Source organism: Oncorhynchus gorbuscha, linkage group LG17, assembly GCF_021184085.1.
Source record: "Oncorhynchus gorbuscha isolate QuinsamMale2020 ecotype Even-year linkage group LG17, OgorEven_v1.0, whole genome shotgun sequence".
NCBI classification, from domain to species: Eukaryota; Metazoa; Chordata; class Actinopteri; order Salmoniformes; family Salmonidae; genus Oncorhynchus; species Oncorhynchus gorbuscha.
This window is the reverse complement of record NC_060189.1, coordinates 6,059,216-6,074,547: the sequence shown is the minus strand read 5'-3', so window position 1 is coordinate 6,074,547 and position 15,332 is coordinate 6,059,216. Positions and strand designations below refer to the sequence as shown.

The following is a 15,332-nucleotide window of genomic DNA, read 5'->3' as shown; positions in this document are numbered from 1 at the left end:
CAGACAGGACCCCTGTTGATTGTAAGGCTACTCAGAGAACAGACAGGACCCCTGTTGATTGTAAGGCTACTCAGAGAACAGACAGGACCCCTGTTGATTGTAAGGCTACTCAGAGAACAGACAGGACCCCTGTTGATTGTAAGGCTACTCAGAGAACAGACAGGGCTACTCAGAGAACAGACAGGACCCCTGCTGATTGTAAGGCTACTCAGAGAACAGACAGGACCCCTGTTGATTATAAGGCTACTCAGAGAACAGACAGGACCCCTGTTGATTATAAGGCTACTCAGAGAACAGACAGGACCCCTGTTGATTGTAAGGCTACTCAGAGAACAGACAGGACCCCTGTTGATTGTAAAGGCTACTCAGAGAACAGACAGGACCCCTGCTGATTGTAAGGCTACTCAGAGAACAGACAGGACCCCTGCTGATTGTAAGGCTACTCAGAGAACAGACAGGACCACATTAACTGTCTGTACATTGTGCCTTCTACATCTCTAGTACTGAAATAAAAAACTTTTGACTGAAGTGTTTTGTTTTTTGTAGGTTTTGTACTCGTGATAGGAGTGGTGATGGTCGTCTATCTTTTGAGGTATGTCTTTCTGTCAAGTTAGATGATGATGAAATATAAATATATATATATATATATACACACACACACAGTCAGGTCCATAGGTATTTGGACAGTGACACTATTTGCATCATTTTTGGGTCATTGTCCATCTGCACTGTGAAGCGCCGTCCAATGAGTTTTGAAGCTTTTGGCTGAATCTGAGCAGATAATTACATTAGCCCCAAACACTTCAGAATTCATCCGGCTGTTTTTGTCAGCAGTCACATCATCACTAAAAACAAGGGAATCAGTTCCACTGCAGTCATACATACCCACGCCATAAAACCACCTCCACCATGCTTCACAGATGAGTCGGTATGCTTCAGATGATGAGCAGTTCCTTCCCTTCTCCATACCACTACCTCCACCATGCTTCACAGATGAGGTGGTATGCTTCAGATGATGAGCAGTTCCTTCCCTTCTCCATAACACTACCTCCACCATGCTTCACAGATGAGGTGGTATGCTTCAGATGATGAGCAGTTCCTTCCCTTCTCCATACCACTACCTCCACCATGCTTCACAGATGAGGTGGTATGCTTCAGATGATGAGCAGTTCCTTCCCTTCTCCATACCACTACCTCCACCATGCTTCACAGATGAGGTGGTATGCTTCAGATGATGAGCAGTTCCTTCCCTTCTCCATAACTATTCTCTTCCTATCATTCTGGTCCAAGTTTATCTTTGTCTCATCTCTTTATAGGATGGTTGTTCCAGAACTGCAGGTTTTTTTTTCAAACATTTTTTGGGAGCAAACTCTAATCTGGTCTTCCTGTTTTTGAGAAATGGTTTACATCTTGTGTATTTACTCTGGTGAAGTCTTCTCTTGATTGTTGACTTTGACGCAGATAGACCTTCCTCCTGGAGGGTGTTGTTGATCTGGCCGACTGTTGTGAAAAGGGTTTTTCTTCACCATGGGAACCATTCTGTCATCCACCACAGTTGTTTTCCGTGGTCTTCCGGACCTTTTGGTGTTCCTGAGCTCACCAGTGGACACACCTAATGTTTCTGCTTTCACTCTGACGGGTTTGTTGTGATTTGTCAGCCTGATGACGACTTGTTTCACTGGCAGTGACAGCTCTCTGGACTTCATATTGAGGGTTTGTTGTGATTTGTCAGCCTAATGACAACTTGTTTCACTGGCAGTGACAGCTCTCTGGACTTCATATTGAGGGTTTGTTGTGATTTGTCAGCCTAATGACAACTTGTTTCACTGGCAGTGACAGCTCTCTGGACTTCATATTGAGGGTTTGTTGTGATTTGTCAGCCTAATGACGACTTGTTTCACTGGCAGTGACAGCTCTCTGGACTTCATATTGAGGGTTTGTATCACTGGCAGTGACAGCTCTCTGGACTTCATATTGAGGGTTTGTTTTGATTTGTCAGCCTAATGACGACTTGTTTCACTGGCAGTGACAGCTCTCTGGACATATTGAGGGTTTGTATCACTGGCAGTGACAGCTCTCTGGACTTCATATTGAGGGTTTGTTTTGATTTGTCAGCCTGATGACGACTTGTTTCACTGGCAGTGACAGCTCTCTGGACTTCATATTGAGGGTTTGTTTTGATTTGTCAGCCTAATGACGACTTGTTTCACTGGCAGTGACAGCTCTCTGGACTTCATATTGAGGGTTTGTTTCACTGGCAGTGACAGCTCTCTGGACTTCATATTGAGGGTTTGTTTTGATTTGTCAGCCTAATGACGACTTGTTTCACTGGCAGTGACAGCTCTCTGGACTTCATATTGAGGGTTTGTTTTGATTTGTCAGCCTGATGACGACTTGTTTCACTGGCAGTGACAGCTCTCTGGAATTCATATTGAGGGTTTGTTTCACTGGCAGTGACAGCTCTCTGGACTTCATATTGAGGGTTTGTTGTGATTTGTCAGCCTAATGACGACTTGTTTCACTGGCAGTGACAGCTCTCTGGACTTCATATTGAGGGTTTGTTTCACTGGCAGTGACAGCTCTCTGGACTTCATATTGAGGGTTTGTTTTGATTTGTCAGCCTGATGATGACTTGTTTCACTGGCAGTGACAGCTCTCTGGACTTCATATTGAGGGTTTGTTTTGATTTGTCAGCCTAATGACGACTTGTTTCACTGGCAGTGACAGCTCTCTGGACTTCATATTGAGGGTTTGTTGTGATTTGTCAGCCTAATGACGACTTGTTTCACTGGCAGTGACAGCTCTCTGGACTTCATATTGAGGGTTTGTTGTGATTTGTCAGCCTAATGACGACTTGTTTCACTGGCAGTGACAGCTCTCTGGACTTCATATTGAGGGTTTGTTTCACTGGCAGTGACAGCTCTCTGGACTTCATATTGAGGGTTTGTTTCACTGGCAGTGACAGCTCTCTGGACTTCATATTGAGGGTTTGTTTTGATTTGTCAGCCTGATGACGACTTGTTTCACTGGCAGTGACAGCTCTCTGGACTTCATATTGAGGGTTTGTTTTGATATTGTCAGCCTGATGACGACTTGTTTCACTGGCAGTGACAGCTCTCTGGACTTCATATTTAGGGTTTGTTTTGATTTGTCAGCCTGATGACGACTTGTTTCACTGGCAGTGACAGCTCTCTGGACTTCATATTGAGGGTTTGTTTTGATTTGTCAGCCTAATGACGACTTGTTTCACTGGCAGTGACAGCTCTCTGGACTTCATATTGAGGGTTTGTTTTGATTTGTCAGCCTAATGACGACTTGTTTCACTGGCAGTGACAGCTCTCTGGACTTCATATTGAGGGTTAACAGTAACAGATTCCAAATGCAAAAATGCCACACTTGAAATCAACTCAAGACCTTTTATCTGCTTACCAAATGAACTAATGAGGTAATAACACACACCTGGCCACGGAACACCTGAGCAACCAATTGTCCAATTACTTTTGATCCCTTAGAAAGGGGGGAGGGCCACATATAAAAAGTGCTGTAATTTCTACACCGTTCACCCGATTTGGATGTAAATCCCCTCAAATTAAAACTAAAAGTGAACTTTAAACTCACATTTCAACTCCAATATGCTGTTGTAGACAGCCAAAATAATAATAACTTGGTCAATGTCCAAATATTTATGGACCTGACTGTATATATCTATTTAGACGATGGTGAATATATATATATATTATATTATATATACAGTACCAGTCAAAAGTTTGGACATTCAAGGGTTTTTATTTATTTTGTACTATTTTCTACATTGTGGAATCATAGTGAAGACATCAAAACTATTAAATAACACATATGGAATCATGCAGTAAAAACAAAAGTGTAAAACAAAATCTGAATATATTTAATTAGTCACCCTTTGCCTTGACGACAGCTTTGCACACTCTTGGCATTCTCTCAACCAGCTTCCCACATATACTGAGCACTTGTTGGCTGCTTTTCCTTCACTCTGCGGTCCAACTCATCCCAAACCATCTCAATTTGTTTGAGGTCGGGGGGATTGTGGAGGCCAGGTCATCTGATGCAGCACTCCATCATTCTCCTTGGAAAAATAGCCCTTACACAGCCTGGAGGTGTGTTGGGTCATTGTCCTGTCGAAAAACAAATGATAGTCCCACTAAGCTCAAACCAGATGGGACGGCGTATCACTGCAGAAGGCTGTGGTAGCCATGCTGGTTAAGTGTGCCTTAAATTCGAAATAAATCACTAACAGTGTCACCAGCAGAGCACCATCACACCTCCTCCATGCTTCACGGTGGGAACCTCACATGCAGACATCTGTTCGCCTACTCTGCGTCTCACAAAGACACGGTGGTTGGAACCAAAAAATTCAAATTTGGACGGATTTCCAACGGTCTAATGTCCATTGCTCGTGTTCTTTGGCACAAGCAAGTCTCTTCTTCTAATTGGTGTCCTTTTAGTAGTGGTTTCTTTTGCAGCAATTCGACCATGGAGGCCTGATTCACACAGTCTCCTCTGAACAGTTGATGTTGAGATGTGTCTGTTACTTGAACTCTGAAGCAGAGTCTGGTAACTCTAATGAACTTCTCCTCTGCAGCAGAGGTAACTCTGGGTCTTCCCTTCCTGTGGCGGTCCTCAGTTTCAGCACTTGATGGTTTTTGCGACTCCACTTGAAGGAACTTTCTTGAAATGTTACATATTTTCTGACCTTCGTCTCTTAAAGTAATGATGGACTGTCGATTCTCTTTGCTTATTTGAGCTGTTCTTGCCATAATATGGACTTGGACTTTTACCAAATAGGGCCATCTTCTGTATGCTACTAATTGTCTCAAACACATTAAGAAGGAAAGAAATTCCACAAATGACCTTTTAACAAGGCAGGCCTGTTAATTGAAATGCATTCCAGGTGACTACCTCATGAAGCTGGTTGAGAGAATGCCAAGAGTGTGCAAAGCTGTCATCAAGACAAATGGTGGCTACTTTGAAGAATCTCAAATATAAAATATATTTATTTATTTGAATTTTTTGGTTACCACATGATTCAATATGTGTTATTTTGGTCTAGTTTAGGGTGTGTGTCAACAGGTGTTTCCTGATGAAGAAGAATAGATTTAATGCGGGGGGGAGGGAGGGGGGCTCATATTGTCAGGGTCCCTTATGCAAAACATGACTGAGATAATCTCTCAGATCATCTCCACATGCTCTTTGTCTGTGTGTGACCTGATTTTCAACGCACACAGAAGAACCAACACAGCTAACACCATGGGCCTGGTATGATGCTACTTTTCTGTTATTATAGTCATATCATTCCTGTACCTGGTAGGATACTTCAGAACATTACTATACCTGGTAGGATACTTCATATCATTTCTATACCTGGTAGGACACTTCAGAACATTACTATACCTGGTAGGATACTTCATCATATCATTACTATACCTGGTATACATTACTGTACCTGGTAGGACACTTCAGATCATTACTATACCTGGTAGGATACTTCAGATCATTACTATACCTTGTAATGGTAGGATACTTCATATCATTACTATACCTGGTAGGATACTTCAGATCATTTCTGTACCTGGTAGGATACTTCATCATATCATTATTACTGATACTTCATCATATCATTACTATACCTGGTAGGATATCATTTCATCATATCATTACTATACCTGGTAGGATACTTCATCATATCATTACTATACCTGGTAGGACACTTCATCATAGATCATTTCTCAGTACCTGGTAGGATCACATATCATCTATACCTGGTAGGACATCAGAACATTACTGTACCTGGTAGGATACTTCATCATATCATTACTATACCTGGTAGGATACTTCATCATATCATTACTATACCTGGTAGGATACTTCAGATCATTACTATACCTGGTAGGATACTTCATCATATCATTACTATACCTGGTAGGATACTTCATCATATCATTACTATACCTGGTAGGATACTTCATCATATCATTACTATACCTGGTAGGATACTTCATCATATCATTACTATACCTGGTAGGATACTTCAGAACATTACTATACCTGGTAGGATACTTCAGAACATTACTATACCTTGTAATGGTAGGATAGGACACTTCAGAATCATTACTATACCTTGTAATGGTAGGATACTTCAGAACATTACTATACCTGGTAGGTCTCTTCATCGTATCATATGATTAGATGGTATACTGTTATTGTGTTAGGTTTGTTATGTGATCTGACATTCTATAGTTTTTTATCATGAATGTTAGACTCTGATTCTGTAATGACTTCAGTTTAGAGGAAATACCGATCTGTAGCACTAGCAGCTAACATTTACTAACAGCACAACAACTGTAGTGGGGGGGGGGGGGTTCTGAGTTTGGGGTTGGGGTGTGTGTGTGTGTGTGTGTGTGTGTGTGTGTGTGTGTGTGTGTGTGTGTGTGTGTGTGTGTGTGTGTGTGTGTGTGTGTGTGTGTGTGTGTGTGTGTGTGAGTGTGTGACTGAGACATGAGTGAGACAGTGTGTGCTGTGCTGAATGTCCTGAGTGTGTGTTTGTCCCAGACAGTGTGTGTTGTGTCCAGTGATTGATGGCGTTTGTAGTTGAGTGAGACAGTGACTGAGACAGTGACTGAGACAGTGACTGAGACAGTGAGTGAGACAGTGAGTGAGACAGTGACTGAGACAGTGAGTGAGACAGTGTGTGAGTGAGAAGTGACTGAGTGAGTGACTGAGACAGTGAGTGAGACAGTGACTGAGACAGTGACTGAGACAGTGAGTGAGACAGTGAGTGAGACAGTGAGTGAGACAGTGACTGAGACAGTGTCTCAGTCTTTCTCTCTGCCTTGTAGGGGAGTTCTCATCCAAAGCCGTTCCCAGGAGACATCCTGGAGTTTCCTCGGAATAAATACTTCTCCCATTTCGGAATTTACTACGGAGAGAGAGATGGAGTGCCCTACGTAGCACATCTCACCTGCAGAGGTCTGTCTATATACACACACACACACAGTCTTGTACAGCTCACCTTGTGGGGACACACAATTCAGTCCAATTAAAATTCCTATTTTCCCCTAACCCCTAACTCTAACCCCCCCGAGAAATAGCATTTGACCTTGTGGGGGATTAACAAAAGTCCCCAGTTGGTCACATTTTTTGTTACTTTACTATTCTAGCATAGTATAGTTACACACACACACACACACACACACACACACACACACACACACACACACACACACACACACACACACACACACACACACACACACACACACACACACACACACACACACACACACACACACACACACACACACACACACACACACACACGCTATGCTGTACTGACTAACTGCGTGTGTGTGCAGACTCGGAGACGAAGCTCCTGCTTTTTGGTCGAGCCCTGAAGTCAGAGGTCAAACTGGACCCAGTGGAGGTGGTGGGACAGAGATACAAGGTAACACGCTCAGGGCGGCAGGGTGGCCTAGTGGTTAGAGTGTAGGGGCGGGGGTAGCCTAGTGGTTAGAGTGTAGGGGCGGGAGGTAGCCTAGTGGTTAGAGTGGAGGGGCGGGGGTAGCCTAGTGGTTAGAGTGAGGGGCGGGGGGTAGCCTAGTGGTTAGAGTGTAGGGGCGGGGGATAGCCTAGTGGTTAGAGTGTAGGGGCGGGGGGTAGCCTAGTGGTTAGAGTGTAGGGGCGGGGGGTAGCCTAGTGGTTAGAGTGTAGGGGCGGGGGGTAGCCTAGTGGTTAGAGTGTAGGGGCGGGGGGTAGCCTAGTGGTTAGAGTGTAGGGGCGGGGGGTAGCCTAGTGGTTAGAGTGTTGGGCTAGTTACCGAAAGGTTGTAAGTTCAAACCCCCGAGCTGACAAGGTACAAGTCTGTTGTTCTGCCCCAGAACAGGCAGTTAACCCACAGTTCCTAGGCCGTCATTGAAAATAAGAATTTCTTCTTAACTGACTTTCCTAGTTAAATAAAAAAAGGTAAATATTTAGATTATTCCAATGTGTATGTGAGATCATAGCTCCTTCAACCATGTGTATGTGAGGTCATAGCTCCTTCAACCATGTGTATGTGAGGTCATAGCTCCTCTTACCATGTGTATGTGAGGTCATAGCTCCTCTTACCATGTGTATGTGAGGTCATAGCTCCTCTTACCATGTGTATGTGAGGTCATAGCTCCTCTTACCATGTGTATGTGAGATCATAGCTCCTCTTACCATGTGTATGTGAGGTCATAGCTCCTCTTACCATGTGTATGTGAGGTCATAGCTCCTCTTACCATGTGTATGTGAGGTCATAGCTCCTCTTACCATGTGTACTGTAGGTGAGGAACATGCTGGATGAGATCCATTCTCCCAGGGACTTCTACACTGTGGTGAAGCCTGCTATAGACGATATGATGGGTAAGGATATCACCTTCGACATCTTGTTCCATAACTCTGAACACCAGGCCACACTCTTCAGATATGGACTCAAGAAATCTACACAGGTAAGGGTAAGGGTAGGGGTAAGGGTAGGGGGGGTAGGGGTGGTGAGTCTTTGATGGTGGTACGATGTGCAACAATGTCTGGTGTGGTTGGTTGTAGATTGTAAAGGTCTGTTGTGATTGGTTGTAGATTGAAGAGGTCTGTTGTGATTGGTTGTAGATTGAAAAGGTGTGTTGTGATTGGTTGTAGATTGAAGAGGTCTGTTGTGATTGGTTGTAGATTGAAAAGGTGTGTTGTGATTGGTTACAGATTGAGAAGGTCTACATCCAGATCCTGCCCACCTGGAAGGAACTGTTTAAGAAGAGGAAGTTGTAACAATGACTACAACAGCGGCTGTGTTCTAGAACTCTGCCTACAGTCTGACGCCCCCCCTCTCCCTGGACCTCATGCTGGGCCATCACCTTTCTTACACCAGTACATTCATTTTAAATCCTCGAGGGAGAATCACCTGTCGTTCTACTCCTCACCAGCAGAGGAAACCAAAACAACTACCATCCTGAAGTCTGGCCAACTTACTTTCTGTTTTGCTCCACTGCGGTGAGGATGGTGTGGATCAGCCTAAGGATTCCTGCTAATGAGAAACAAGGAGAATCATAGCAGATTGGAATGTATAGTTAAAATAGTATTTAACTCCAGTGTAGTGTATAACTCCAGTGTAGTGTATAACTCCAGTGTAGTGTATAATAACTCCAGTGTAGTGTATAATAACTCCAGTGTAGTGTACAACTCCAGTGTAGTGTATAATAACTCCAGTGTAGTGTATAATAACTCCAGTGTAGTGTATAACTCCAGTGTAGTGTACAACTCCAGTGTAATGTATAATAACTCCAGTGTAGTGTATAATAGCTCCAGTGTAATGTATAATAACTCCAGTGTAGTGTATAACTCCAGTGTAGTGTACAACTCCAGTGTAGTGTATAATAACTCCAGTGTAGTGTAAACCTCCAGTGTAGTGTATAACTCCAGTGTAGTGTATAATAACTCCAGTGTAGTGTATAATAACTCCAGTGTAGTGTAAACCTCCCGTGTAGTGTATAACTCCAGTGTAGTGTATAATAACTCCAGTGTAGTGTATAACTCCAGTGTAGTGTATAATAACGGCAGTGTAGTATATAATAACTCCAGTGTAGTGTATAATACCTCCAGTGTAGTGTATAATAACTCCAGTGTAGTGTATAATAACGCCAGTGTAGTATATAATAACTCCAGTGTAGTGTATAACTCCAGTGTAGTGTATAATAACTCCAGTGTAGTGTATAATAACTCCAGTGTAGTGTACAACTCCAGTGTAGTGTATAATAACTCCAGTGTAGTGTATAACTCCAGTGTAGTGTATAACTCCAGTGTAGTGTATAATAACTCCAGTGTAGTGTACAACTCCAGTGTAGTGTACAACTCCAGTGTAGTGTAAACCTCCAGTGTAGTGTATAACTCCAGTGTAGTGTATAATAATTCCAGTGTAGTGTATAACTCCAGTGTAGTGTAAACCTCCGGTGTAGTGTATAACTCCAGTGTAGTGTATAACAGCTCCAGTGTAGTATATAACTCCAGGGTAGTATATAATAACTCCAGTGTAGTGTATAATAACTCCAGTGTAGTGTACAATAACTCCAGTGTAGTGTAAACCTCCAGTGTAGTGTATAACTCCAGTGTAGTGTATAATAACTCCAGTGTAGTGTAAACCTCCAGTGTAGTGTATAACTCCAGTGTAGTGTATAATAACTCCAGTGTAGTGTAAACCTCCAGTGTAGTGTATAACTCCAGTGTAGTGTATAATAACTCCAGTGTAGTGTATAATAACTCCAGTGTAGTATATAACTCCAGTGTAGTGTATAATAACTCCAGTGTAGTGTATAATAACCACAGTATAGTATATAATAACTCCAGTGTAGTATATAATAACTCCAGTGTAGTGTATAATAACTCCAGTGTAATGTACAACTCCAGTGTAGTGTACAACTCCAGTGTAGTGTATAATAACTCCAGTGTAGTGTAAACCTCCAGTGTAGTGTATAACTCCAGTGTAGTGTATAACTCCAGTGTAGTGTATAATAACTCCAGTGTAGTGTAAACCTCCAGTGTAGTGTATAACTCCAGTGTAGTGTATAACTCCAGTGTAGTGTATAATAACGCCAGTGTAGTGTATAATAACTCCAGTGTAGTATATAATAACTCCAGTGTAGTGTATAACTCCAGTGTAGTGTATAATAACTCCAGTGTAGTGTATAATAACTCCAGTGTAGTGTACAACTCCAGTGTAGTGTATAACAACTCCAGTGTAGTGTATAATAACTCCAGTGTAGTGTATAACTCCAGTGTAGTGTATAACAGCTCCAGTGTAGTATATAACTCCAGTGTAGTATATAATAACTCCAGTGTAGTGTATAATAACTCCAGTGTAGTGTACAACTCCAGTGTAGTGTATAACTCCAGTGTAGTGTATAATAACTCCAGTGTAGTGTATATAACTCCAGTGTAGTGTATAACTCCAGTGTAGTGTAAACCTCCAGTGTAGTAACAGCCTCAGTGTAGTATATAACTCCAGTGTAGTATATAATAATAACTCCAGTGTCCAGTGTGTATAACTCCAGTGTAGTGTATAATAACTCCAGTGTAGTGTAAATAACTCCAGTGTAGTGTATAACTCCAGTGTAGTGTATAATAACTCCAGTGTAGTGTAAACCTCCAGTGTAGTGTATAACTCCAGTGTAGTGTACAACTCCAGTGTAGTGTATAATAACTCCAGTGTAGTGTAAACCTCCAGTGTAGTGTATAACTCCAGTGTAGTGTATAATAATTCCAGTGTAGTGTATAACTCCAGTGTAGTGTATAACTCCAGTGTAGTGTATAACAGCTCCAGTGTAGTATATAACTCCAGTGTAGTATATAATAACTCCAGTGTAGTGTATAATAACTCCAGTGTAGTGTATAATAACTCCAGTGTAGTGTAAACCTCCAGTGTAGTGTATAACTCCAGTGTAGTGTATAATAACTCCAGTGTAGTGTAAACCTCCAGTGTAGTGTATAATAACTCCAGTGTAGTGTATAATAACTCGTGTAGTGTAAACCTCCAGTGTAGTGTATAATAACTCCAGTGTAGTGTATAATAACTCCAGTGTAGTGTATAATAACTCCAGTGTAGTGTACAACTCCAGTGTAGTGTATAATAACTCCAGTGTAGTGTATAACTCCAGTGTAGTGTATAATAACTCCAGTGTAGTGTAAACCTCCAGTGTAGTGTATAACTCCAGTGTAGTGTATAATAACTCCAGTGTAGTGTATAATAACTCCAGTGTAGTGTATAACTCCAGTGTAGTGTATAATAACTCCAGTGTAGTGTATAATAACTCCAGTGTAGTGTATAATAACTCCAGTGTAGTGTAGTATAACAACTCCAGTGTAGTGTATAACTCCAGTGTAGTCTATAATAACTCCAGTGTAGTGTACAACTCCAGTGTTGTATAACTCCAGTAGATTATATAAAACTCCAGTGTTGTGTATAATAACTCCAGTGTAAGTGTAAACCTCCAGTGTAGTGTATAATAACTCCAGTGTAGTGTAAATAACTCCAGTGTAGTGTATAACTCCAGTGTAGTGTATAATAACTCCAGTGTAGTGTGTAATAACTCCAGTGTAGAATATAACTCCAGTGTAGTGAAATAACTCCAGTAGTATAATAACTCCAGTGTAGTGTACAATAATAACTCCAGTGTAGTGTAGTAGTGTAAACTCCAGTGTAGTGTTTAACTCAGTGTCAGTTTACCTCCAGTGTAGTGTATAATAACTCCAGTGTAGTGTACAACTCCAGTGTAGTGTATAATAATCCAGTGTAGTGTATAATAACTCCAGTGTAGTGTATAATAACTCCAGTGTAGTGTATAATAACTCCAGTGTAGTGTATAATAACTCCAGTGTAGTGTATAACTCCAGCAGTCTGCTAATATTGGGTCATGTTATCTTCCATTTTAGTTTTTACTTTCAGGTTGAACATTATCTAGATTATATAAAACGGCATTGTTGGTTGAGGGCTTGTAAGTAAGCATTTCACTGTAAGATCTACACCTGTTGTATTCGGCGCATGTGACTAATAAAATTTGATTTAAATAAAGTAAAATAATTTCCCTGTTTCCTCTGTGTCTGTGTGTCAGAGAAAGAGAGAGAACAAGAGAGAACGAGAGAGAGAAAGAAAGAGAAGGGAGAGAGAGAGAAAGAGAGAGGAGCGAGAAGGAGAGAGAGAGAGAGAAAGAGGCAGGGGTTGAGTATTGGTTTTACGTCTTCAGTTTAAGGGATGAGTGTGAGATGGAATGCAATTGTTGTTATTGTGATGTGGTCGAATGAAACAATGGAGAAAGTATGAATCTGTTGTGTTTGTGTTCTGGGGAATGAAAAGACGTAGCACAATAAAGGAAAGCATTTATTTAACAAATATCATTGCATCCTCAACGCCCTTCTTTCCTTATGTTAATATGTGTGTTATTATGAATGTGTGTATAGCATCGTGGAGGAAACCTGGAAAATTCATCTGCAATAGCATTTCCTGAAGCATAAACATAAAACGTTGTTGGATCAAGCGGTCCCTCCTCTCTGTGCATCAGTGGTCCCAGAAACATGGGTGGTATTGATCCACAGTCATCAATAAGTCCTAATACCATCGCCTACTGGTTTGTGTCAGGTGACCTAACAAGAGAGTGACCTAACAAGAGAGTAACCTAACAAGAGAGTGACCTAACAAGAGAGTAACCTGACAGAGAGTGACCTAACAAGAGAGTGACCTAACAAGAGAGTATCCTGACAGAGAGTGACCTAACAAGAGAGTGACCTAACAAGAGAGTAACCTGACAGAGAGTGACCTAACAAGAGAGTGACCTAACAAGAGAGTAACCTGACAGAGAGTGACCTAACAAGAGAGTAACCTGACAGAGAGTGACCTAACAAGAGAGTGACCTAACAAGAGAGTAACCTGACAGAGAGTGACCCGTCACACCCACAGCTGCTCAGCCTTGAAGACAGAGAGTGACCTGACAGAGAGTGGGGGTTCTATTTAAATGCTGAGTCTAAAACACACGCAGACAGAAGAGAGGGACTGTGTGTGGTAGAGATACTTTGCTAAACATACACAGTCTAGTCTGTGGACTAGGAATATATTAATGGTTTACATAGGAATATGCTAATGATGTACATAGGAATATATTAATGGCGTACATAGGAATACCCTAATGGTGTACATAGGAATATGCTAATCAGTTGGTCTGTCCTTATAATGTCAGGTTAGGGGCGGGGTCATGCTCTGTGGCTGAGAGACAGAAAGAGATCAACAGAAAGACATAGAGAAAGACAGAGAGAGCTAGATAGAGAAAGAGAGAGAGAGAGATAAACAGAAAGAGATAGATAGTAGCTAGAGAAAGAGAGATAGATAAACAGAAAGAGAGAGATAGTAGCTAGAGAAAGAGAGAGATAAACAGAAAGAGAGATAGACCTCAGTGACAGAGAGATAGATAAACAGAAAGAGAGATAGACCTCAGTGACAGAGAGATAGATAAACAGAAAGAGAGATAGATAGATCAGACAGAGAGATAGACCTCAGTGACAGAGAGAGATAGATCTCAGTGACAGAGAGATAGACCTCAGTGACAGAGAGATAGATAAACAGAAAGAGAGATAGACCTCAGTGACAGAGAGATAGATAAACAGAAAGAGAGATAGACCTCAGTGACAGAGAGATAGATAAACAGAAAGAGAGATAGACCTCAGTGACAGAGAGATAGATAAACAGAAAGAGAGATAGACCTCAGTGACAGAGAGATAGATAAACAGAAAGAGAGATAGACCTCAGTGACAGAGAGATAGACCTCAGTGACAGAGAGATAGATAAACAGAAAGAGAGATAGATCTCAGTGACAGAGAGATAGACCTCAGTGACAGAGAGATAGATAAACAGAAAGACATAGAGAAAGACAGAGAGAGCTAGATAGAGAAAGAGAGAGAGAGAGATAAACAGAAAGAGATAGATAGTAGCTAGAGAAAGAGAGATAGATAAACAGAAAGAGAGAGATAGTAGCTAGAGAAAGAGAGAGATAAACAGAAAGAGAGATAGACCTCAGTGACAGAGAGATAGATAAACAGAAAGAGAGATAGACCTCAGTGACAGAGAGATAGATAAACAGAAAGAGAGAGACCTCAGTGACAGAGAGATAGATAAACAGAAAGAGAGATAGACCTCAGTGACAGAGAGATAGACCTCAGTGACAGAGAGATAGATAAACAGAAAGAGAGATAGACCTCAGTGACAGAGAGATAGATAAACAGAAAGAGAGATAGACCTCAGTGACAGAGAGATAGATAAACAGAAAGAGAGATAGACCTCAGTGACAGAGAGATAGACCTCAGTGACAGAGAGATAGACCTCAGTGACAGAGAGATAGACCTCAGTGACAGAGAGATAGACCTCAGTGACAGAGAGATAGACCTCAGTGACAGAGAGATAGATAAACAGAAAGAGAGATAGACCTCAGTGACAGAGAGATAGATAAACAGAAAGAGAGATAGACCTCAGTGACAGAGAGATAGATAAACAGAAAGAGAGATAGACCTCAGTGACAGAGAGATAGATAAACAGAAAGAGAGATAGACCTCAGTGACAGAGCGATAGACCTCAGTGACAGAGAGATAGACCTCAGTGACAGAGAGATAGACCTCAGTGACAGAGAGATAGACCTCAGTGACAGAGAGATAGACCTCAGTGACAGAGAGATAGACCTCAGTGACAGAGAGATAGACCTCAGTGACAGAGAGATAGATAAACAGAAAGAGAGATAGACCTCAGTGACAGA

At 41.7% G+C, this 15,332-nt stretch overlaps 1 protein-coding gene and 1 long non-coding RNA gene across 14 annotated transcripts in view; one reads left to right on the top strand and one right to left on the bottom strand.

Annotated features, from left to right (window-relative positions):
- plaat1l (phospholipase A and acyltransferase 1-like) overlaps window positions 1-9,288 on the top strand; it is a 10,998-nt gene extending 1,710 nt beyond the window's left edge. For 2 of the 13 annotated variants that reach the window (XR_006832875.1, XR_006832877.1), the window contains exons 2-4: window positions 1-380; window positions 459-592; window positions 6,873-6,989. The exon at window positions 1-380 is cut by the window's left edge. Coding sequence is in view for 1 of the 13 variants with exons in the window: in XM_046308983.1 (XP_046164939.1) it covers window positions 5,179-5,292; window positions 6,873-7,002; window positions 7,389-7,477; window positions 8,340-8,504; window positions 8,752-8,817 (564 nt within the window). In the remaining 12 variants the exon portion in view is untranslated. Of the gene's footprint in view, window positions 593-5,170; window positions 5,293-6,872; window positions 7,003-7,388; window positions 7,478-8,339; window positions 8,505-8,751 lie in introns of those variants that run through there. The other 11 variants (XR_006832872.1, XR_006832874.1, XM_046308983.1 and 8 more) reach the window with 10 other exon arrangements.
- A 3,610-nt stretch (window positions 9,289-12,898) lies between these two features.
- LOC124001915 lies at window positions 12,899-13,923 on the bottom strand. The gene is made up of 2 exons (XR_006832886.1): window positions 13,400-13,923; window positions 12,899-13,227 (listed from the first exon to the last, which is right to left on the bottom strand). It is a non-coding gene; the product is annotated as an uncharacterized LOC124001915 (long non-coding RNA).
- Between the last annotated feature and the right edge of the window lie 1,409 nt (window positions 13,924-15,332).